Raw genomic sequence first — 26,856 nt, forward strand, 5'->3', positions numbered from 1 at the left:
CAATTGATGTCAAATATCAGTGATCCCTTCACATTCTTGTGTAAATGCATGGCATCTACAAATGCAACATGATTTTTCTCTATTTTACCTGAACACACTTATGATTAACTCTCATTATTCTAAAAGTTCTTAATTTGGGGACAACTGTGGGTTAAAGAAGATGTGCATAATGAAAGTGATATTACAGAATCTGGCAATTCGGAATGGTTCATCATGGTTCAATACCATCATTCTGGTATCGCAGTGGCATTATTTTCTGGCTACAAGACAGCGAAGCCAGGTATTATGTAAAGAAGGAGCAGAATGGTTGGAAGCAGATGCATTTCCACAGATGAATTAAGTAAACCTTGGACACACCAAGCTGGATTTATGTCTGACTTCATCTGAGATCACATTTCTCTTCTAAAATTCTTGCTTTATTTCAGCTGAACTGTAGGGCATGTTGTTTCAATAACACACAGGATGAAGTTGAGCTAGTCCAAAACAGACAGAAAGTAAGGCAGGAAGCTGGTAGGATTAAGAATAGGAAGGTGGCTGTCTAGGATTATAGGGAGAAATAAACTAATCCTTACGGCAGGTTCAGAAACCAGAGCCTAATTTTACTCCAAAAACAGCACTGGACAGTCACACTCAGAAGTAGGAGGAAATCATCTGGAGAGTGAGGGAAGCGGCCAGCGTAGACATCCATGTGAACAGGGCCCTGCTGTGAGGAGGTTACACCTGGCATTTTCCCTAAGCTTCAAACCACCCTTCAAAAGTATCAGTCTGAGCTTCTCCAAGTAGCTCCCCTTCTGTAACAGTTTTCATCCTTCTTTTTTCAGGAAGGAAAAAAAATTAGGTATCAGGAACTAAAGGAGTATCATGAAACAAGTGCCTTTATTTACGTAAGAGGTAAAGTCATAAGAACTAAACTTCCAGAAGGCGGCAACTGTTTCTTACGTATTCTAACACTAGACAGAGACAATGAGGAAAAGAAGAATCTACCCCACATGAGTTCTGCCTGTAGCTAAATAACAGCAAAGAGCCATCTGTGTATGCACCACAGGGCACCCGCTCACACATACACACACAAAAAGAGCGCGTGTGCGTCAGACACAGACAAAGGAGTTGCTGTCAGAATAAGTGCCCTAAGAGGTAAACCAAAATCCTAGCAAACAGATATGTACATCTTGCCACTCACTAACAGGCGGCACTATACAGTTGAACCAACTACATTTACATTATGTGCACTTAATTTACACGAGACTCAGAAAATAGTTCTATGTGGTAAGAACAGGGAACTCCGTGACAAGCATGCCTGCTCTCTATGCAAATCTCATGCTTAAATTGTTGACACGGAAACAAAATCTGCAAATTATTTTAATCCAGGTAAATTCATTGGTTTATCAAAAATTCAGTTCCAGTGCTCATCCTATACCATATGGCAGTTGTCTCCAGAAGAGGACATGTTTTATTGACGTAAACCACACCACACAGTGCTACCTACTGCTTTAGAAAAATATAGAAACTGCCACAGCCTGTAAAGCACCTTCCTGTTGTTTAACCATAAACTTCTATTTTGCCACTTCTCTTCACTTATAATAACCTCACCTTTTCATACTTAACCGGCTTTCGACTTGAAAAGGGATTTGCAATTCCATTTTCATCATGGTAGTAAAGACGCATTGTCCTAACATAACGACACTAATACCCAGCCAACTTTCATATTGTCACATACATGAAAGAATAATCCAATATGATGAAAGCCTAGAAGAAAATCATGTTAGAAGGTTACTGTTCTGTCACCTAAAAAGGTGTAATGAGCCACACTTAACAACAAAGAATCAAATTAGAGAAATGCAACCAACTTACATGGAAACATATAATAATAAGTCATGAACATCAAAGAAATTCCCTACGGATGTCACCCATTTCCTTTCCAACAGTGGAGGCTTTCATTCCAGGGCCTCTGGGTAAGAACAGCAACGGGCTATACAGCTAAGACTTGTGGAGCACTTGTTAAGCAGTCAGCATGAGTTAATTTAATCCTCACAAAACTGCATGAGTATCATTATTCCCATTTTACAGAGGAGGACACTGAGGCATTGAGAAGTGCATTAACTTGCCAAGAGTCTCGCCCCCTAAAGTAACCAGACAATCTGACACCTTCTAGTTCCACCTGGAGGCTCTCTTCCCCCAGGTTCATAAATCAGTGCTACAAGACTGGCTCTCCCTTCAGTGTAGGTGTCATTTCATTCTAAAGTTCAAAAGCCTTCACTAGCTCCCTACTGCCTATCCCAGAGGCTTTTATTCAGGGCCTCTCCAGGTGTGCCTTACCTTTGTCTCACAGTGATATCTGCAGGCTCCCAATTCTAACTGCTTTAGGCTGGCCGCTGTCCTCCTAAGGCAAGTGAAGTTACAGCTGCACCTGCCCTCGCCTCTGCCTCCAGCCTCCAACCTCTGCCATTTCCCCCACAGAACTCTCCCTGGAGCTCACCCCCAACAAAAGCCCACCTCTCAAAACAAAGAGGAAAACAGACACAAATCAAACATTTTTTTCTTGACATCCCAAGTTACATGGAACTTTCCCTTCCCTGAAATCTGAGGATATTTCACTCTCTTCGTGATATTATTTGTGGAACTTTCTTACATTACCTTTAGACAATAAATGCTTAGATGGCAGGAAACATTTCACTCATCTATGTTCTCTAGTAAACATTTTCTAAATTAGTTCTAACTCGCCCTAATGATTTAATTTAATATAAAAAAAAATCTAGCTTGGTTTTGGAGAACAGCCAGGGTTCTTGGTATTAGAAAACCTAAAGGCCATAACACAAAACAGCTTCCTGAAGGGAACTGCCATTACAGATATCTCTGTGAAACGGATTAAACAACACTTAGGCTACAAATATTTCCCTAGTTTCCTCCCAATATCACTGCCTTAGAGATGAGGCCTCCAGTGATACTGACTATCACACAGCAAAGATGAGAACGTTGACAAAACAATGCTAATGGTGATCTGACTTTTAAATTTTCTTCTTGAATCTTTACATTTTCTCTATATTTTAAAATAAACTTTCCTTATTTAATGGGGGGGGGGCAGGGAAATGGCACTCTGGGAGGGAAGAGAGGGAGAGAGAAACATCCTAACACATACATGTAGCAGGGAGGTGAAGATTCTAGGTGTAATAACTTAATTTTAATTAAAATTCTTCATTTTTTTTTCCTACTAGCATTCTCTTGACTACAGTCAAGGGGATTGGTTATATTTTACAGATATATATATATACTATTTTTATATATTTAATTTTGATCATGGATGTTATTTCAAAATTATATTTAAAACTAGAAATTCAGGTCCTGGCAGGTTATCATTTCATTTATAATATATACAGCCAACCTTAGGTTACTCAAGAACGTATTATGTTAACTGAGGCCCTGGCTGTGTTTGTCCTCCTGATTCACCCAGTTTTCTGATCTCTGCTCATCAGACTTTTCCCCGATGATCAGGCTCTACCTGAGTAAGGAAGGAGGTGAGAGCTAAGGACCCAAGGGCCCCACGATGGGCTCAGGTAATACATTTGATGGGACAAATGACTCAAACAAGGCTTGAGAATTCCAAATACAGTATCATATTCTCCAACTTACTATGAGTAGGTCGTATGACATTACCGGGGACCTGTTTTCTTTTGTGTGTTCTATATTGTTTACGTAAAGGATCTATTTCCCTTCCTGACAGCGTTGACTACTAGGAACGTAGAAGAAAGGGTATGATTACCTCCTCCTTCCACTCTCTCTAGTCACAATGACCAACACCAATAGAATTATACATTTCCCCAGCCAACCTCATGTAATACAATCTAAGGAACTTCACGAGTAAAGGCAGAACATGCAAGTCACAAAATATTAAAGAGTTTATTTTGACAAGCTAACTGTGTATGTTGGGTAAGAAGGCGAAATGAAAGTCACGTATGCTTATTTAAATTCTCTGCCCAGTCATTTTCTAAATTATAATCTATACCGTCTTCCATGTTGGTATATTCATTTGAACTGCCTCTCCTTTCCCTACCCTTTCCTATAAATTCTCTCCATCCTTTCCAGGTAGATCTCCTCTGCACAGCCAGCCTCTACTCACTCACCGCCCACTTACACCCAATCACTTTCAGCTCAAGAGTCCATGGTTTGAGGGCAGAGCTACCATCTTGTAAGTTCTATACACTCCCAGGGCACCTCTCCCAACAATGTACTAGGCACAGAGGAAGCACGAAATGTATGTGCTCATCCAAAACCTCGGTGACTATCTACTATGTGCCAAGGGCCAGGGACTTCAGATTAAGAAAAACATGTGGCCTTTGCTCAAGCAGCGCCCAGGGTAGAAGGAAGGTCAGGTGTGTCTTGTGGTCTGTACCCCTCTTACCTTCTCAAGGATATTGTTGGTTTATTAACAACGTCTCCGGCAACAATCTCTTTCTACTAGATCATTCCCCTTGTTACAGTCATATACTTTAATATCTCCCATTCTGAGTACCAAACAGAAGTTCCCTGAAATTCCTCATACCCATCATAGCTAAACTTCTCTACTTAGTTTTCTACACATACCACATCCACATTCTCACGTCTGAGTTCATCCTACAGCCACGGCAGTCTGCCTCTCCCAATCAGAACACGTGAACTGCTCTGGTCAAGGTCATCTGTGCCCTTCATGGTGCCAGTCCACTGGACACCTCTCTGCCCTTGGCTTATTCAATGCCCAGTAGCATTCTGCAATCACCCACTCCTTCCTCCTGAAAATTCTCCCAGGCTCTGCTTTCCCACTGGAATCCACCAAAAAAATCTGGTTTTCTACTAGAGTAATAACCCAGCTCCCTTTGTGGTTCTTCCTCTTTTGCTTGACCTCTAAACGTTGGGACATCTTCTCTTCTAGGTCCACATCTCTCTCCAGGTGATCTTATCAACAGTCATGAATTCAAGACCCTCTTTACACTAATGACTCTCACATGTGCTACATCTCCAGACCTGGACCTCTCCTCCAAGCATATCTAACTGCCTATCTGATTTCCCCACCTAGATGTCCCAGATTTCAAATTTTGCATGTGTGAAACAAGATGGTTGGTAATTTTTCCCCCAAAAAAACTTGCCCCACCCTACTCTAGGCCCTCTTCACCTCACTGAAAAGTAGTGTCAGGCACTAAGTTATTAAATCAGAAACCTAAGAGCCATCCTTGGTTCTTCCCTTTCCTCACTGCTGTCTACCTACCTACCTAATCCATCATCATGTCTTCTATCCAAAATAAATCTTAATAAATCTGTCGCTCTCATCTTTATCTCTAATAGCATTACCTTTAGCTATTAGCTTTCAAATTAGCTTTGATAATTTCCAAATTAGCTTTCTACTTCTACTCTTTCCCCTTCGCAACCCACTCTATCTAGAAGCAAAAATAATTTCCGTAAAATATATAAGGAACCATGTCTTTCCTTACTTACAATTTTACACTGACTTCCTAGTGGAACTCTACTAAATTCCAAACTCTTTACCAGGGGTCTCTATATAAACTGACCAGGGCCTATGTTTCCAGCCTGATCTTTCACCATTTCTCATTTTTCTTTTTTGGGGGGTTTCTTTCCCGGTATAAGTAATGCAACTTCCCAATGTAAGTTCCAGGTAGTCAGGGACCATATTCACTGTTGGGCCCCAACACTTAGCACTCTGCCTAGCATACAGTAGAAAGTCAATAAATACTCACTGAATGTATAAACGTATAAACAAACAATTATAACATGATGTGATATGTGGTAGTATAGGCAGTAATCACAAAGTTCTATGGAAACATAAACTCTTGACTGATGAGAAACTCTTCACATATTTGGGCTATGTCTTTTGGAATGGAAGTCTGTCAGGATTAGGGGCCTATATAAAAGGCAGGAAAATATAAAAGAGGCTGATGTGTTCAACAACAGGCTGGACTATGGGGCAAGACGGCAGTGGTTTTCTATGCCAGGCTACACATTTTGGATTTTATCAGGAAGGATAGCCATTAAAGAGCTTAGGCAAGGAATAGACACTATGTGAGTTACGGAGAGATAATTCTGGTGACAGTATGGAAGATCAGTTGGAAGGGCAAGAACTAGAGACAGAGAAACTAGCTAGAAAGATGCTGCACTGGGCAAGTGAGAAGAAAGACAAAGGACCAAAGAGCTATTAAGACAGAAGCAAAAGAGCTTGGCAACTAATTAGATGGGCAAAAAAGGAACAAGAAGTCAAAGCAGCTCAGCTTTTCACTTGGGAGACTATGTAAATGAAGAAGCCACTCACTGAGATAGAATATCCAATACGGAGAGGTTTTAGGGGAAACAGTAAGAAGTTCTGTTTGGGACATATGAAGTGTGAGGTGCATGGTGACATCCTTGTGGAGATGCCTGATGAGCAGCTGGGGGACAGAAATGAAAATCAGGGTGAGGTGGAGAGTCATGGATTTAGAAATCTCTCTAGAGGTAACTGCCTCTCTAGAAATGGAGCTGCTTATTTAAGACTTGTGGTTTAGTATTTGCTGCCTAAACATTTTAACAAGAAGTTAAATGGAAGATAAAAGAGAAAACACTTTTCATACACAACTTTCTCCAGGAAAAAAAAATGGGAGAATCCAAACCAAAAATAAAACCAATAATCTCCCCCCCACGACAAATTCCTAGAGTATTAAACAAAGTTGTCTTTTAAAGAAAACAGATATTCTAACTATCACTCTGAGGGTCTTATAAGCCCTTCCTGAATAAGGCTGTACTTAATAATTTTCTTATTCCATCGGTGTTGATTTGGAATGAAAGGAAGGACACTCTGGAAGGAACCTTGTGTCCAAAGTCACATTACTCAAGTGCAGTTTCAGGAAAATGGGTTCTATAATTACTGCTAACTCATGATTACCCCGAACAGTTCTCTGGCGGCTCTAGGGATGATATGGAAAGCATTCCTGAGACTGTTTTGCTTCTGGGTACTTCCCCATTGCCATGCCTCACCTCATCCCACCACCCGTCCGGACCCTCACGTCCCCTCCACACACACGAGACCAGAGACAGCTGGCCTTTCAGACACCTCAGACCTGGAGATGGAGCCCCGGCTCCCCCTCCACTCGGCTGGGACGGGGCTGGGACCACTTAGCTCCCTCGGCAACCATCTACCTGGATACTCAGAGCAGCACAAGGTGACTTCAGCTTCAAGAAGGAGGAAGCCCTTTCTGAGCAGCCAGAAAGCACGGGGCCAGCCCCTCCACTGTGGTGTGTGACGGGAGGGAAGGGACCAGGGAGGAGCTGTGAGAAGGACCAAGCAAGTCTCCTGAAGCCGAAGAGACTGAAGAGAAGCTCCTATCCCCCAGGAGCCACTTTCCGCTCACCAAAAAGGTTTGAAAGACACGAAGGCCGGGTTTTCCTGCTTCTTTGCCTCCTAATTTACAGGCGGCAGCAGTGTAGGGACACATTCCATGAAGGACAACAGTCCCCCGAATTCCCCTCCGGCCCCCACCAGCCAAGGCACACAGCTACCCATCTCTGTGCTCTATGGGAGGTTTCGTGGCCTCCTCAGCAGGGATTTCCGGCGAGCTGTGTATCATCTCCTTCCATCAGGAAGGTATTCTGAATATGCGCTATTATTTTAGGGAGCTTTCTGACATGAGGATCTCTCTGCCTTTCCACCTCAGCCAATTTAACTCCCCCTTTCCAACAAGCTACACATTCCCTAAGTTCAAACTCTGTTACCCAAGCACAGAATCCTGGTTTAAAATGCTTGACAAAAAAAAACACATGAGGGGGCTTCCCTGGTGGCGCAGTGGTTGAGAGTCTGCCTGCCAATGCGGGGGACACGGGTTCGAGCCCTGGTCTGGGAGGATCCCACATGCCGCGGAGCAGCTGGGCCCGTGAACCACAACTACTGAGCCTGCGCGTCTGGAGCCTGTGCGTCTGGAGCCTGTGCTCCGCAACAAGAGAGGCCGCGACAGTGAGAGGCCCGCGCACCGCGATGAAGAGTGGCCCCTGCTCGCCGCAACTGGGGAAAGCCCTCACACAGAAAGGAAGACCCAACACAGCCAAAAATAAATTAATTAATTAATTAATTAATTAAAAAAACACACATGAGGACATGTACAGACAAAATGTACTCATATCCTTAATGTGTATTCCAGAAACGTGAGAGGAAAATGAAAGAGGCTAATTTTGATGTTCAGTTTTGGCTTTTTAAGTTTCCTCTTACTGAACAGAAAAAAATAAGGAAAATGAAGCACTCTCACTCTTCATTAATATTCACTGCCTTCCTTTCAAAGCATGCAGCTCCTGGCATTCTGCTAATAGCTGTGAGTAAAATTCACACTAGGGTAAATCTCAGGTTACATTAAAAAGGCTTCTGTTTTAGTCTTAGGAGTTGAGGTTAAAGGACTGCCAAATCCCTTCATCACTCCAGCTCTTTAAAGAGCAGCCATATAACATAGGCAGAACACTCTATGACATAAATCACAGCAAGATCCTTTTTGACCCAACTCCTAGAGAAATGGAAATAAAGACAAAAATAAACACATGGGACCTAATGAAACTTAAAAGCTTTTGCACAGCAAAGGAAACCATAAACAAGACAAAAAGACAACCCTCAGAATGGGGGGAAATATTTGCAAATGAAGCAACTGACAAAGGATTCATCTCCAAAATTTACAAGCAGCTCATGCAGCTCAATAACAAAAAAACAAACAACCCAATCCAAAAATGGGCAGAAGACCTAAATAGACATTTCTCCAAAGAATATATACAGATTGCCAACAAACACATGAAAGAATGCTCAACATCATTAATCATTAGAGAAATGCAAATCAAAACTACAATGAGATATCATCTCACACCGGTCAGAATGGCCATCATCAAAAGATCTAGAAACAATAAATGCTGGAGAGGGTGTGGAGAAAAGGGAACCCTCTTGCACTGCTGGTGGGAATGTGAATTGTTACAGCCACTATGGAGAAGAGTACGAAGGTTCCTTAAAAAACGACAAATAGAACTACCATATGACCCAGCAATCCCACTACTGGGCATTTACCCTGAGAAAACCATAATTCAAAAAGAGTCATGTACCGCAATGTTCATTGCAGCTCTATTTACAATAGCCAGGAGATGGAAACAACCTAAGTGTCCATCATCGGATGAATGGATAAAGATGTGGCACATATAAACAATGGAATATTACTCAGCCATAAAAAGAAACAAAATTGAGTTATCTGTAGTGAGGTGAATGGAACTAGAGTCTGTCATACAGAGTGAAGTAAGTCAGAAAGAGAAAGACAAATACCGTATGCTAACACATATATATGGAGTTTAAGAAAAAAAGAAAAAGGTCATGAAGAACCTAGGGGTAAGATGGGAATAAAGACACAGACCTACTAGAGAATGGACTTGAGGATATGGGGAGGGGGAAGGGTAAGCTGTGACAAAGTGAGAGAGAGGCATGGACATATATACACTACCAAACGTAAGGTAGATAGCTAGTGGGAAGCAGCCGCATAGCACAGGGAGATCAGCTCGGTGCTTTGTGACCACCTAGTGGGGTGGGATAGGGAGGGTGGGAGGGAAGAGATATGGGAACACATGTATATGTATAACTGATTCACTTTGTTATAAAGTAGAAATTAACACACCATTGTAAAGCAATTATACTCCAATAAAGATGTTTAAAAAAAACACAAATTGAATCAAAAAATAAAAAAATAAAAATAAATAAATAAATAAAAATAAAGAGCAGCCATATAGAAAATCTCAGACAAAACACAAAGGTTTGAGCGAGGGTTGTAACATGTTATGTTTAAGAGAAGAAGAAAGTATGAGAGAGGAACCAAGTGAAGGGGCAAGAGGAAGCCTGTTTTCATTCTGAGGGAGACACCAGGTCTCTGCTCTCCTCACCCTCCCACGGGAGAACTCACACTGGGGAGAAGCCAGGGAAGATCTTCCGCAGGCTGGTGCCGATGTGCGCCAGCACCTCACTCACGTCCTCAGGTGATGCCATCTTCAGGGAGATGCTGCACTTCTCAGTTTCCACAACCATCTGCAACAACCAGGTTGGACACTGCTTAATAATGAGTCCAATTCCTTCAATTTTTTTATTTTAAATAATGTAAACTATATACAGCCATCCCCCCTTGGCCGTGGGGAAACATTCTAAGACCCCCAATGGAAGCCTGAAACCTCGGATAGTACCGAAGCCTATATATGCTGTTTTTTCCCATACATACATGCCTGTGATCGTTTAATTTATAAATTAGGCACACTAAGAGATTAACAACAATTAACAAATAATAAAATAGAACAATTATAAAAATACACTATAATAAAATTTATGTGAATGTGGTCTCTCTCAAAACATCTTACTGTATAAATTTAATGCCTTTTCCATTTTTTTAATTGAAGTATTGATGTACATATTATATAAGTAACAGGTATACAAGATAGTGATTCACAATTTTTAAAGTTTATACTCCATTTATAATTATTATAAAAATATTGGCTATATTCCTTCCTGTGTTGTACAGTATATTCTTGTAGCTTATTTTCTACCTAATAGTTGTACCTCTTAATCCCCCGCTCATATATTGCCCCTTCCCCTTCCCTCTCCCCACTGATAACCACTAGTTTGTTCTCTATATCTGTGAGTCTTTCTTTTTTGTTATATTTGCTAGTTTGTTGTATTTTTGAGATTGCACATGTGATATCACACAGTATTTGTCTTTCTCTGATTTATTTCACTTAGCATGATGCACTCCAAGTCTAACCATGCTGCTGCAAAAGGCAAAATTTCATTCTTTTTTATGGCTGAGTAGTATTCCTGTGTGTGTGTGTGTGTGTATACACATACCGCATCTTCTTTATCCATTCATCTGTTGGTGAATACTTAGGCTGCTTCCATATCTTGGCTATTGTAAATACTGCTGCTATGAACACTGGGGTACATGTGTCTTTTCAAATTAGTGTTTTGGGGTTTTTAGGATATATACCCAGGACTGAAACTGCTGGATCATAAGGTAGTTATATTTTTAGTTTTTTTGAGAAACCTCCATACTGTCTTCTACAGGGGTTGCACCAATTTACATTCCCACCAATCATGTACACAGGTTCTCTCTTTTCTCCACATCCTTACCAGTATTTGTTATTTGTGTTCTTTTTGATGACAACCATTCTGTCAGGTATGAGGTGTATCTCGTTGCTTTGATTTGCATTTCCCTGATGATTAACGATGTTTTGCATCTTTTCATGTGCCTTTTTGCCATCTGCATTTCCTCTTTGGAAAAATGTCTATTCACGTCTTATGCCCAGTTTTTAATCAGGTTGTTTGTTTTTTTGATGTTGAGTTGTATGAGCTGTTTATATATGTTGGATATTAACCCCTTATTGGTCATATCATTTGCAAATATTTTCTCCCATTCAGTAGGTTGTCTTTTCACTTTGTGGATGATTTCCTTTAATACCTTTTTCATCTTAATTAAGCAGTTATCACACTCTGTGGTCATAACTTCGGCAATTTGAGGTACAACAGCAAAAACTCGCACAGATTTTTTTCCGGCTTCACAATTTCACAGATAGAAGATTCGTTCTTGCCATAGATCTTAGCATCCTCAGCATACAAATTTTTTTCTCTCCTTATTAAGTCAAGAACTTTCACCTTTTCTCTTAAAGGGAGCACTTTATGGCTTCTCTTTGGCACTTCCAAATTGCCACTGTCATGACTCTTATGCTTTGGGGCCATTATTAAGTAAAATAAGGGTTACTTCAACACAAGCACTGAAATACCACAACAGTAGATCTGATAACCTAGCTGGCTACTAAATGACTAACGGGTGGGAAACGCTGGATGAAGAGATGATTCAAGTCCTGGGTGGGAAGGGGCAGGACAGCGTAAGATTTCATCATGCTACTCAGGACAGCATGAAATTTAAGATTTTTGAATTGTTTATTTCTGGATTTTTCCATTTTCCAACCATAGTTGACCACAGGTAACTGAAACCACAGAAAGTGAAACTGTGGATAAGGGGGAACTTCTGTACTCACGCTGATATATACTAATACAATACCAGCTTTTTAAGAAGCACTTCTTAAAATAATGCTCTTAACCTTAAGACTGAAAGAACTGTTTTGGGTAGAGGGTGGTTAGTTTGTCAGAAACGTCCAGAAACTGAAGCAAGTTTCTAAGGGCCAAACTGCAGATTCAAACAGACCACCACCACAACCCCCCCGGTGATGGTAACTGAATAGCCACATTTGCAGGTGAGTTCTCCTTTAACCAAGATTTCGTCTTGACTTACAAACTCTGTCATATCCCTAGCATCTAGCGTAAGTAAGAATACCTCCTTCAGTGAACACCGGAGGATAACCCAATAGTCACTTTTCTGTAAAATGTGTTTTCAAAACAAGACACATCGGGCTTCCCTGGAGGCACAGTGGTTGAGAGTCCGCCTGCCGATGCAGGGGACACGGGTTCGTGCCCCAGTCCGGGAAGATCGCACTTGCCGCGGAGTGGCTGGGCCCGTGAGCCACGGTCACAGAGGCTGCGTGTCCGGAGCCTGTGCTCCGGGAGAGGCCACAACAGTGAGAGGCCCGTGTACCGCAAAAAAAAAAAAAAAAAAAAAAAAAAAGACACATCATGAGATATTTAAATAAAATGGCAAAACCTTTTGCCTGATAACAAAAGAAAAATCAAGTGCTTATAAAAGCTTCAACTTTTCTAAGAAGACAGGATACTTGGAAAGGATTATACAAAGGGAACAAAGTAATAAAGTTCATGCTAGGCAGAGACTCATTCCTGTAATAACTGCTGGAGATGTCCAAAAATGCTGAACTGAGGTCATATAGCTAGTCCTACAAATAAGTATAAAACAACCTGATAAAAAGGGCAGGTCACAAAAGGGAAGATAGGTTGATTATAAACACGTTCCAAATAAAAAGAACTGACTTCAATCACTCTTTTAAAAAAAAATACTATTTATTATCTTGGATCTCAAAAATATTCATGTACAATTCAGTCCTTTTGATGATCACTGAATCAAAATATCCTTATACATTTACCTCCTGTTGTTACTTAATTTGTACAAAAATATGATGGGGAAACACTACCCTTAATGTGCGACTAGCCAACTGGATTGACAAAGAAGCTTTTAGATTTGCTTTAGGTTGTCCTACGATTAGCTGAATTTAAAAAAAAATAATCTGTCTTTCAAAGTGTTTATGTTAAAAGAAAGAGCAATCCAATTTATTTGTCAAAATGATGAGATCAAAGAAAAAGACTTCAGTGATTTGAGTCCTTAAAATGTTACTTCTTCCTAAGTACCCCTAGAGGAATCTGTTAACAGGTAATTAATACATACCACCTTTGTACCAGTTAGTTGGCTCCCTATATAAAAAACATTTTTTAATCCTAATTCTCAGCACATTCATTCCTCAAGGAATTAATGGCACTGCCTTTGAAATTCTCTAGACAAAGATTGCCCCGGTCTTGTAGAAGCTGGTCCAAGAGATATTTACCCCCAAAAAGGCAGCAAGCATTATTGTACTTGGAGGTATTTACTGATATGACACTTCAGTGAGGTGTCTTAAGTAAGACTAAAACTGCTTTATGAAATTAGGCTCAGATATTTTATATGCACCTATCTCGGTGAATGTATGTTTTAAAAAGACAGATACTTTGGGATGCAGCCACCTTATCTATGTTCCACACCCCACCCCCTACCTTCCCACCACAGGTAATTATATTTTCCACTATAAGGTACTTCTTCTTTCTTCACATCTAGTGCATCTATTCAGTTCACAGTTTGGGTATGAGTAATTAGTAATTAGCTTATTCTAATTCCACTTAATCTTAACACCTAATCATCCTTAATTGCACAGGATTGAATAGAATGACACGGAAGAAGAAAAGGTGACAGGTGGGAAGAAATGAGGCCTTTAAATTCAACTTCACATAAAAGCATTCATCCAGCCCTGCATAATATGTCACCACCTTTGCATAATGTGTCACCACCTTTGCATAATGTAAAGAATTACAACAAAGTGATAGAGGTGAGACCAACACAGTAAATCATTTCATCAGGAAAAAGAACTCCCTCTCAAATATCTCTTTCCCTCCTATTTCAGCTGGGGAAAAATAGAATGTTTGAAACAATTTTTGCTTAGACACCTAGCAGAACATAATTCATGACCACCAATACACATTTAAAATAATAGCGATATAAGTCCTAGTATCCTATTTAAGACTCAAGTTTCCAAGCCCACTCTGCCTCTTGTTTTAAGGTAGAACCACCTGACTAACCTTTAAGAAAAGCATTTGGGGGCGGGGGGGCTGCATTGGGTCTTCGTTGCCGCGCACTGGCTTTCTCTAGTTACAGCAAGCGGGGCCTACTCTTTGTTGCGGTGCGTGGGATTCTAATTGCGGTGGCTTCTCTTGTTGCAGAGCATGGGCTCTAGGCCCACGGGCTTCAGTAGCTGCAGCACGCAGGCTTAGTAGTTGCAGCATGTGGGCCCGAGAGCGCAGGGGCTTCAGTAGTTGAGGTGCATGGGCTTAGTTGCTCCATGGCATGTGGGATCTTCCCAGACCAGGGATCGAACCACTATCCCCTGCATTGGCAGGCGGATTCTTAACAACTGCACCACCAGGGAAGTCCAAGAAAAGCACTTTTTACTAAACCCCAGCCAACAGATCTGTAAAGTGTTTTTCTTTCTTCTAACAAAAACAGCCAGGGGTGGTTTACCAAAATCATTCTATGACGTAGCAAATAATTAACTTATAATTAAAAAAAAAATTTTTAGGAAGTGCTTCCATTGTACAATAAAGGTCCAAAAATTCTATAACTATAAAACTACACAACTGTTGGTCTCTATTTATTGACTGTGACAGCAAGAGAACTTGAACACCAGAAAGTGTGATGGCAAGGAGACTTGTAAAGTAAGATGAAGGTCTCCCCCATTTTCATAAGAAAGAGGAAAAGTGCAATAGTAAAATCACACTTCACAAACTCAGTAACACATTCACTCACTCTCACTCATATACCATGAAATGTGTATACCCCCTGGCATTTTATTGGCATTTACAAACTGTAATTAAATAATGATAAAAATAGCAATGACAGAGAAGTTAATAAACCCCAGAGAACATTAGAAAAAAGAAGTTCTAATCAAGGCTAGACTGCAAGTGCCACGGGCAGACACCATCATCCTTATGATTTCACATCAGAAAAAATCAAAACCAGAGACATCAAGGGTCCTGAGGTTACACAGGTTATTCATTCTCAACCTCTGGGACACAACAGAATCAAATGCCCTCCCCAGACATATCGAAGCCTAACTGTCATGAGTGAGTGAGTGAGTGAGTGTGTGTGTGTGTGTGTGTGTGTGTGTGTGTGTGTGAGAGAGAGAGAGAGAGAGAGAGAGAGTGTGTGTGTGTGGCAGGGGGTTGGGGTGGAGCTGCTGGATGTATCAATATCTTTTTGATTTTTTATTCAGTTTTTAAAGGTTACACTCCATTTATAGTTATTAAAAAATATTGGCTATATTTGCCATGTAGTATAATACATCCTTGTAGCCTGTCTTAAACCCAATAGCTGAGTCATCAGTATTTTTAAAAAGCACCATAGGCAATTTGGAAACATACAATTTTGAATACCACTAAGTGACTAGTATTCCAAGTGTCTGGACTGCTAGCTCCTCTGTGAAGTAGTACCACTGTTTCACTATATAGTAATTTCATTTCCAAGGTCCGTGCCATGGGACGAAGTCAAACTGAGGTCATGTTGTAGAGCTATTTTTGTGGTACTTACCACCACAGAACAGCTCCATGGGACTAAGGCGGCTTGCTTTACACCCAGTTCCTCTGAATGCTGGTCATATTGAAGAGACAGGACCACAAGTGTGGTAAGAGCAGTTCCAGCAGCCACATGGGAAAATTAGTCTTGCCATATCAACATCCTTTCTCATAATTAAATACCACAGTCTAATCATATTCTGAATATAACCTTGGCACTGGCATTTCAATAGCACCCTTCTATTCCCATCCCAACCCCGAAATCATAAATATAAACATTCCTGAATTAAGACCATCAAGAAGGCCCTGGTTATGTCATCATTCATGAGTTATCACTCACTCCTGCATATGTTTGCCCATTTGGGCAAATATATGGTGCTGTAATTTTTCTTCCAAACTCCAGTTCTTGGAGAATAATAAAACATAGGATAAAACATTGCTGTAAGATGAACTATGGAAAAGTTCCAAGGATTTGTATGTAATCTCAATCAACATAAAGTGATGATTTTGACAATTTCTTTTACGAATGCTATCAACAAACTACACACACACACACTCTCTCTCTCTCTCTCACACACACACACATTTTCTTTAGAGTTTTAAAAACCAAAAAAAAAAAAAAAAGTAGAAAGAAGGAAATAAAAAGATCAGAGTAAGAATCAATGAAATAGAAAACAATCAATGAAATCAACAGAGAAAGATTAATGCAACTGAAAAGCAAGTTCTTTGAGAAGATCAAAAGAATTGATAAACCTCTAGCCAGACTGATATGGAAAAGAAAACAGAGAAGAACCAAATTATCAATATCAGGAATGATATTCTACAGATATTTAAAGGATAACAAGTGGATACTATGAACAACTTTATACCAATAAATGACAACTGAGATGAAATGTATAAATTTCTTAGGAGACACAAACTACCAAAGCTCACTCAAGAAAAAAAATATGAATGTATCCATATCTATTAAAGAAACTGAATTTGTAGTTAAAAACCTTCCCTAAGAGAGAACTCCAGGCCCAGATGACTTCACTGGAAATTCAACCAAACATTTAAAGAAGAATTAACACCAAGACTACATAGAATTTTCTAAAAAAAAATTGAAGAGGGGGGACTAATTCCCAAGTCATTCCATGATACCATGATTGCTCTAAAGCAGATTAAAACATTTCAAAAGACAGAGAGAAAGAGAGAATTACAGCCAATAAGTCTCATTAACATAGTTGCAAAGTTCCTTCACGAAATTTTAACAAATGAAATCCAACAATATATAAAATGAGCAATACATCAGAACCAAGTGGGGTTAATCTCAGGAATGAAAGGTTGATTTAATATTTGAAAAATCAATAAAATTTACCATATTAACAAAAGAAAAAAGAAAAGAAAAGCACACAATAATCGTATACAACAATAACTCCTAATACAAACTTTCAGCAAACTAGGAATAAAAGAGAACTTCCTCAACCAGATAAAGGGCATCTATGAAAACCAACAGCTAAAATCACACTTAATGGAAAAAGAATGATGCTTTCTCTCAAAGATAGAAGTAAATCAAGAGCGTCTGTTCTCACCACTCTATTCAGCACTGTACTGGAGGTATTAGCCAGTGCAATTGTCAGGGTTTCAGATTTGATTTTTACCCTACTTACAAGCCAGTAAGTTAGTCTGTTGCTGTTTCATGAATGCTGGCAGGAGACAAGAGACTCCTGGGTCAGAGACAAAAGACTTTATCATTCATGGCACAGCAAAGGCATTAGCATCATGTTTGCTTAGATTCCTCCTTTCCCCAAAAGTCCCACAGGGTGACACGGAGGGCTCAGAGACATGCCTGCACACACAGTGGGTTGCTTACGGAAAAGGAACTGTTGAGCTTAGGTAATCTGATTTTCATAGTAAATGGTGAGCAAGCCTGCTCTTTGTTCAGAAGGGGAACATCCCATCATCCCACAAGGCGGCTCAATGCAAACATAACCGTGAGAAGTAACCTGGGTAAAGAGCAGTCACAGCACTGAATTCTTGGCCTACTCAGCAAGACACGTAGGAGTGTGAAAGACCCGTGAGGAATGTCTCCCAACGGCAATAAGGCAAGAAAAAGAAATAAAAGGGCTTCCCTGGCGGCACAGTGGTTAAGAATCTGCCTGCTAATGCAGGGGACTCGGGTTCGAGCCCTGGTCCGGGAAGAGCCCACATGCGGCAGCAACTAAGCCCACGTGCGAAACTACTGAAGCCCCGCTCGCCTAGAGCCCGTGCTCCACCGCAGCGAGAAGCCTGAGCACCACAATGAAGAGTAGCCCCACTCACCGCAATTAGAGAAAGCCCTCATGCAGCAGTGAAGACCCAAAGCAGCCGTAAAAGAAGTAAATTAATTGATTTTAAAAATAAAAAAAATAAAAATAAAAGGCATCAATATGGAAAAAGGAAGAAGTAAAACAATCTTTATTCACAAACAACACAATCATCTACGTAAGTAATGGTAGAATCTATTAAAAAAAATAAGCTGCTGGAACTAACAGATGGGTATAGTATGGTGGCAGGATACTAGATCAAAATGCAAAAATCCATTGTTTTTGTATCTGTCAGAAAGAAACTATTGGAAATTAAAATTTAAAACAATACCATTTATAATAGCATCAAAAAAACCATGAAATATTTAGAAATAAATCTTATTAAAGATATATAAGACCTGTACACTGAAAGCTACAACAAAATACTACCAAGATAAATTTTAAAAGACCTACATACATGGAGAAATACAGTTTTCTTGGATAAGGGACTCCATTTTTTTAAGATGTCAATTCTTGTAAAGCAATTATACTCCAATAAAGATGTTATAAAAAAAAAAGATGTCAATTCGCCCCAAACTGACTTATAGATTTAATATAATCCCAATGAAAATCTCAGCAGGCCTTTCTGTAGAAACTGAGCTGAGTCTAAAATTCATGTGGAATGGCAAAGAACCTAGAATCACTAAAACAACTTTGAAAAAGAACAAAGTTAGAGGACTAACACTATCTGATTTCAAGTCTTACTATAACAGCTTCAGTAACCAAGACAGTGTGAGAGCAGCATAAGGATAGACAAATAGACCAAAGGGACAGGATTAAAGGGACCATAGTCCAGAAATAGACCAACATTTATGTGAACAATTGATCTTCCACAAAAGTGAAAGCCAGTTCACTGGGGAAATGAGTCTTTCAAATAAATGGTACTTGAACAAGTAAAAATACTATACATAATGGAAAAAAAAAACTGATCCACATATTGCTTTATACACAAAAATTACCTCAAAATGGATTATAGACCTAAATGTATAACTCAGAGCTATAAAACTCCTAGAAGACATAGAACATCTGTGACCTTAGGTTAATCAAGGATTTATTCAATATGATACCAGCATGATCCATAAAAGAAAATACTGATAAATTGAACTTCATCAAAATTTAAAACTTCCACTCTTTGAAAAGCAATGTAAAGAAAATGAAAAAAGAAGCCACAGACTGAGAGAAAATATGTACAAATCACATATATGATAAAGGGTTTGTATTCAGAATATATAAAGAACTCTTAAAACAATAAGAAAACAACTCAGTTTTTTAAATGGCAGAAGATTTGAACTGACACTCGAAAAAGATATATGATAGCAGATAAGCAGACAAAAAGATGCTCAACATCTTTAGTCATTAGGGAAATGCAAATTAAAACTACAAATGAGAAAGCACTACAAATTTATTAAAATGGCTAAAAATTAAAACACTGACCATACCAGTGTTGGGAGGATGTGGAGGAACTGGAACTCTTACACAATGTTGGTGGCAACGTAAAGTAGTACAACCCCTTCGGAAAACAGTTTAGCTGCTTCTTAAAAAGTTTACATACATATTTACACTATATATATACATACATTTACATACATACAATTCAGCCACTCCACTCCTAGATATTTACCCACAGGAAATAAAAGCCAATGTCCAATCAAAGATTTGTAAATAAATGTTCATTGCACCTTTGCTTGTCAGCCAAAAACTAGAAACAACACAAATGTCCATCAGTGGGTGATGGATAAACGAACTGTGATATAGTCATACAATGGAACACTACTCAGCAATAAAAAGGAATGAGCTATTGAGACATGCAACAAAATTAATCAGTCTCAAAATAATTACACTGACTAAAAGAAGGCAGACAATCAATAGTACACATACTGTATGATTCCATTCATATGAATTTTTAGAAAATGCAAACTGATCTATAGCGGCTGAGAGTAGATGCCTGTAGATGATTAGGAATGAGGAGGGGCAAGAAGAAATGTTTACTAAGATGCCTGAGAAAACCTTGAGGTGATGAGATATGTTCAGCATCTTGACTGTGGTAATGGTTTCACGGGGCTACATGTCAAAACTTACCTGTACACTTTAGTTGGCTGCCTGTTACTTATAGTTCAGTAATGCTGTTGTTAAAAATCTACATTTTATTAATAACAAAAGATTCGCTTATCACTCTATTCCGAGAAAGATCTTACAGAGTACTGAGGAATAGCTATGAAAGTTTACTGCTGTAACTTGTACAACATCTTTAAGGAACAGTACTCTCATGTTTACATGGCCAGGTAACGTAAGATCTAACTAGTTCTTTTCAAATTGAGTTATGGAGAACGTGTTTCCCTTATCACAAATTCCCGACCCCCTTCCACCTAGCCCCTGTTCAGTCTCTCAGGCAGAAACTTCCATTTTCCCTTACCTTGTTTTTCCACATTATCTCAAGAAACTTTCAATAGTGAACCAAATAGAAGGTATTAGCTGGTTTCAGAAACTCAAGAAAGGTTCTGACCTTGCAGTAATGACAAACAGGTTATTCACACCCACCTGAGTTGGCTTGCTGCACAGGACACCGTGAATCTCCAGGTAGCTGAAGGTTACCTCGAGCTGCAATTGAGGGAGGAGGGGGAAATAAAGACCTGTAATGAGGGTTTTAAAACCTATAATTCAAAGTAAAAATGCTACAATTAGAAACAGTCCAGTGCAAACAAAACATTGGGCATCTTCTGTAGGTAGGCTGGTTTAATATCTCCATACATTCAATACAACATGACCTTGATCTATCATATTTCAGGAAAAGCATTATTCACTTTCCCAAAGGGCTGAAAGGAAACTCCAAGTCTGACTTTTTAAATTTCATCCAAGGACAAACCCAATGGAAAGTTTCTGTACTTCTACTCCAGTATTTATTTACTGAGAAATGAACATATGAAGGGAGCCATCTAAATAGACTTTTTTTCCTCTTATTTCAAGATGTTGCTTCAGCAAATCAGATCAGGCTAGAGACAGTGTTTGTTTTCCCTTCTCTCTAAACCCTTACCTCTTTGGGTTACCCTCTGACCACTTACTGGAGTCATCATTCCTTCCACTGTCTTTCATTAAGGTTCATACTTTGAATGGATTTAAAAGAATATTTAGGAATTTTAATCTGTGTTTCAATGAAACACATAGTTAAATAAAAGTCTTCTCTCTCTCTCTGTGCATACATAAATGATGATTTATTTCTTTTCCATTTTAAAAACAAGTGCCCCTTCCTCGCTTCTCCTGTAATCAGCATTTCTTTTTCTTCAAGATACCTCTAGTCTCACACTCTTTGCCTATTTTTCCTGGAAAATAGCCACTAATCTTTCTCCCAGTTTTTCAGTCTCTCATCTCAGTACAAACAGTCACAGGGCCTGGTACTAAAGACAATGAAGAACTGAGTCGGATCAGTTTATTTTACCCTCTCGTCTTAAAACTAGAAATGCGGGGACTTCCCTGGTGGCGCAGTGGTTAAGAATCCGCCTGCCAATGCAAGGGACACGGGTTCGAGACCTGGTCCAGGAAGATCCCACATGCCATGGAGCAACTAAGCCCGTGCGCTGCAACTACTGAGCCTGTGCTGTAGAGCCTGCGAGCCACAACTACTGAGCCCACGTGCCACAACTACTGAAGCCCACATGCCCAGAGCCCGTGCTCCGCAACAAGAGAAGCCACCGCAATGAGAAGCCCGCTCGCCGCAACTAGAGAAAGCCCATGCACAGCAACGAAGGCCCAACGCGGCCAAAAATAAATAAATTAAATTAATAAATTTATTTTTTTAAAAAACTAGCAATGTAATGGAAAAAGAACCCATTCAGAACCAAACCCATAGGACCCTTAGTTCTGCCTGCTGGTGCTATGTTGTACCTTTACACATTTGGTCGGATAAATTTTAGAACAGAGAACCCCTGAATCCCCAGTATGGTGATGAGGGCTGGAGGTAGAAAGATAATTCATTCTTTCGTCATTCACACAGCCAACCAGTAGAATTTATGGAAGGCCTACTGTGTGCCAGGACTGCAAAGAGGAATGAGACATTTATCTTGTCCTCCCATGGTTACATGCAGCCTCGGGGGCACATTTTAAACATTCCATTAGAGTGGACGTCTTCTTACTTATCAAGATCTATTCGTGGATTTTGAAAAGTCATTTCAAGCAGGGAATCATTTTCTAAAAACAGTACCTCTCTACCTTCGTTTATTTCAAATTAAAACTTATAAACATATTTTCATCTGCTAGCCTTGGACACAGTGCCAAATTTTCTTCTTAGAGTCAAGTCCCATTGTCTGGCCCTCCAGTGGCATTTCCTCTGTGGACCACACCCGTAAATGCAGGGCACACAACTTGCAACTGAAGCTCTTTAAAATGGAGTGAGAGCTTGAAGACACTGGGAAAGCAATGTGAGGGCATAAGTTCTCTAGATTATTATGTTCCCCAACCCCCCAGCCTTTAACAGTTGTCCGGTCCTTAACAAGACAGTAATTTTTTTAAGTGAATTATTTTACCAACATTCAGTATTTCACAGATACTCTCTCCTTTGGCAGCCTATTTCATTGATATGTAAAATATCTTTTTAAAAATTTACCATTGTAATTATAACTGCTATGAATAGGTTTGGAAGCAAACCACTGACCCTTGGTGGGCATCTCATACAACTGGTGGGAACAGGTGTAAACAGCTACACTCTTATAACCTAGCGGCTATGAAGATGCAGTCAGTATATCAGGACTAGCATGGGCAGCTTTGGTCAATTTGGCTGGGGGAGGTTAGTTGGAGGTCAGTTAAGATGGTTCTGCTGCACACCTCAGTGCTATCCCTGGAATAAGCAAAGTGCCAGGGAACCAGGAAAGCACTGAGACATTCCAGCTAGGCCCTGAAGAATGACTTCAAGTGTGTCAAACAAAGAAGGAGTGAAAAGGGAAATCCAGGCAGAAGAAAAAGAATTTGCAAAAGCATAGAGGCATTCAAAGAACAAGTGCAAGACAGAAACGAGAAGTAGACCCTGCACAGTTTCAGGGACGAGTAAGGGGGGACAGGCTGAGTATGCGATTCATCGGAGCCCTGGCTCTTATCAATGGTGAGGAGGGGAGTCATGGAGACACACTGACCGACATCACAGCAAGCTTCAAGCCATTCTCTCTCATCTCACCCATGGCTCTTCTTAACAGGCCTTTGTTAAACAGGCCACTGACCCTCCTGACTCCAGCCCACCCGGAAGACAGTTTAAAGAATGTCACTGGGCAGGAGGGGGCAGGGGGGACTAGTTAGGAAGCTGAGACACAGGCAGGCTGCAGGAAGACCTGAAGACATCTTTAAGAGAGAACCACAGATACAAGTGATCAGTTAGGTAAGAGGAAGGAATCATCCAAGGCCCACCTCTACCCTCAGCAAGACAGTCCCCACCCAACAGGCAACAGAGCAAATCTAAATGTGATTATGTGATGCTCCTGCGGGAACTCCAACTGTTCCACATGCAGCAACCCATGTCACGACTGCCCATCTTTCTGACCAATTTCCCTCCCTCCACAGCCTCCTGCTCAGTCCTGGGCCCACATCTCAGCTCCCCAAACACACTGTGCTCTTGCAAACTGCTAAACCTCTGACCAGCAGGAGACCCCTTTATCTGCCTGGCTGACGCAGGCTCATCCTCCAGCCCAGCTTCTCTGTAGACCCTTCCCTGATTTGACCATCACCCGCCCCCCTCATCCCCGCTTCTGGAGGGAATAGCAAAGTTCTATTTCTTCATCTGCGTGTGACTGCAGAGGTATCTGCTTTGCAATTAATCACAGTGATACATGTTTCTATTTTGTGCATTTGACTGCGTATGTGGTACGTTTAACAATAAAAGGACAAAAGAAGAAAATGTTTAATTAATCAGCCCCCAAAGAAAAGAGAGGAAGCCTATGTGAAAATCGGGGCTGTTGTACACTACTGTTCTGAATACAATTATTTCCCCAGAAAAATGTCATTGACACCGGTTCTGCTTCTTAGCCAAGGTGCACTGTGACACATGAAAACCAGCCTTCTGCAGGTAGGTCACTTTGGAAGAAGATGTGCCTTTATTTGTGATGCTGACAATATCAGAAATCAGAACCAATGTCCAAACTACCCTAGCCAGGCCGATGTGAGATGTTATATACATCTTGGGATGAAGCTGGGCCTTCCTTCGGGCAGAGCAAGGAGGGGGCAACAGAAGGGAGGCAGATGACTTCCCAAGAGGTAATACACCTTCTGCTGTGTCCACACATTTTGAATTAGGGTAAACGTATCTTCAGGAGCCTTCTACTCAATAGGCTGCTTGACTATTTTCTCAAGCCCATAAAATTTCCTTCCGCAATTAATTTTTCACCAGTGGGATAATGGTTCACACTTCCTTCTATCCTGCCTTCAGGTACTTTAGCATATAGGTAATTTAGTCCAACACCATTTATATAATGACTGATTTCACTTATAACACATTATAAACATAAAGACTCACTTTATATTATCAAAAGGGGTGGGATAATATAAAGTCTCATTCCTCGGAGAAACTTTATAAAATTTAGCATTTGTATGATCAGAAAGAAAAAAGGCAGTATGGGCCTTTGATTAGCAAACAGTGGGTTGGTACCTTCTCAAAGTTCAACAAAAATCATGCAAATCATTAGTTTGTCAGTCCTACCAGGTCCACTGCATTACAGCACCGTGTCCAGCACATAAGTAGGTATTCACGAGACAGTGGCTAAATGTTGAATTTTAAGACGCAAGAAAGGACTGAGAAAATGCGCAAATAACACTGCAGCGCAAACATAGGAGCAAAGGGCTGAACGTGTCTCCCAAACCTTCCCCATCTTCCTGGGTTTGTGGGCAGGTGAGTTCACATCCTATAAAATCAGTCAACACCTTTCTGTTACCATAAAGAAAATAAAAGAGGCAATTATGATGCCTAATTCGTGAGCTATCAGTTCACATGTTAATTTGCACCCTATAACGAAGGACCTCTTATGGAAAATGTTAGATCTTTTAAAGAACCAAGTGGCACCGTGTTATTTTTTATAGGCAACACCAGAGTCTGCCCATGAAAGAGGGCTAAGTGGCTACGTTCCCGGTAATGCACTCTGTAGAGTTATGAAGGTTATTTCCCACGTGTCAAAGCCTTAGAAAAATGGGCCGTTACTGGACCCAAAGAAATAAGAACTAGACTTGAAGAAAGTGTAAACCTTGCCCCAGTTGAGAGAGAAAAATAACTGAAATCCACAAGCCTCGGGGATATGGAGCATGAAATGCTTCGCCACTTTTCTTGGGATGCCTTTCACACAGAAAGGGAACAAAGGAGGAAACGTTTAGATGCCTTCTGGGGAGAAGGAAGGAAAATATGGTTGTGCAAAGAGAACTCTGGACACATTGGCCTAAATCATAAGTCTACGCAATTGAGAAGCGAGTGCGTTTTGCAGTGTGTGTGTGTGTGTGTGTGTGTGTGTTGGAAGGAGGAAACTCATCAACACTTACCTTGGTGGGGATTCGTGCTGTGACAAGGAAGGCTCGGCATGATGTCAGCACCTGTAAGACAGAAGCAGCCACATCAGTATAAGTACCGAAAAGTGAGCTGATGGGCTTTGGTGTGACCTGCAGGCCTTTAATGATACTGAAGCCTTGAGAGGCTTGGTTCCTGACATGTAAGAAGAATAAGTGACCTGGGACAGCTTGTTGGCCTTGTAGGATTATTAGCTGTACTCTAAGAATCACTGTATGAAGGGCCGTATCAAACAAATCACCTGCAAAATCTCAAGACGAGCAACCAGTCAGCAGCCCAAAGGAGCCACAGATTACTCCAGTTGAGTAAGCAAGACAGATGTCTGAGATATTAAAATAAAGATATCTTACCCATAGGAGGAGCCTCACTATATCAACAGCAAACTTAATGACGAAGCCAAGTACTCATTCACACTTTCCAAATCACAACTGCCACCCACGTTTGCCCTCTTGCCTCCTGTTCTCTGTCCACTAACTGATAACATTTACATAACGCACAGGCAGCCAAACAGGCTATTCTCCCAAGAAGTCAACCCCGACTTTGCTTCTCAGCTATGCCTCTCTCTCAGTCCTAGAGAGAACATTTATCAATTCCAGTTCTCAGCTAAGAACATATAGATAGCCCATGGGGTCCCATATGCCTATAGGCACCTCTTGCCCAGCATGGGGCCTTGTGAATACAAAGGGGCCAGAACTAGGCTGAACTCCTAGCTCACACCTGGAGCAGAGATCCCAGTCTACCAACCTTAATGTCTAAACGTGCCACTCTGCAACCCAGAGGTTCGGGCAGGCCTTCAGAGACAGGAGAAAGCAACAAGCAATAGAGAGGGGAGAGGCGTGTAAGAAGTGGGGTCAGGGCTTCCCTGGTGGCGCAGTGGTTGAGCATCCGCCTGTCGATGCAGGGGACGTGGGTTCGTGCCCCGGTCTGGGAGGATCCCTCATGCCGTGGAGTGGCTGGGCCCGTGGGCCATGGCCGCTGGGCCTGCACGTCCGGAGCCTGTGCTCCGCAATGGGAGAGCCCGCGGCAGTGAGAGGCCTGCATACCGCAAAAAACAACAACAAAAAAAAGAAGTGTGGTCAGATGAGTGAGTGGAGGTCAACTGTAGCCCAGGAGTAGCAGGACTGGCTACAAAAACTGCAGGGCCCTTTGTTCAAAAATTATGAAGAATTTTAAAGACAGTGACAGAAAGCATTTACCCAAGCGTTAGGGCCCTTCTGAGAGCA

General features: G+C 40.8%; 1 protein-coding gene across 3 annotated transcripts in view; it reads right to left on the reverse strand.

Moving 5' to 3' along the window:
• CARMIL1 (capping protein regulator and myosin 1 linker 1) overlaps positions 1–26,856 on the reverse strand; it is a 322,541-nt gene that overhangs the window by 174,109 nt on the left and 121,576 nt on the right. For all 3 annotated transcript variants that reach the window (XM_082637868.1, XM_082637867.1, XM_082637866.1), the window contains exons 3-5: positions 25,609–25,659; positions 20,647–20,706; positions 9,924–10,045 (exon numbers count right to left, since the gene is read on the reverse strand). In XM_082637868.1, the coding sequence (XP_082493994.1) occupies positions 9,924–10,045; positions 20,647–20,706; positions 25,609–25,659 (233 nt within the window). The remainder of the gene's footprint in view (positions 1–9,923; positions 10,046–20,646; positions 20,707–25,608; positions 25,660–26,856) is intronic.

Source organism: Mesoplodon mirus (assembly GCF_964341445.2).
Source record: "Mesoplodon mirus genome assembly, chromosome: 12".
Classification (NCBI taxonomy): Eukaryota; Metazoa; Chordata; class Mammalia; order Artiodactyla; family Ziphiidae; genus Mesoplodon; species Mesoplodon mirus.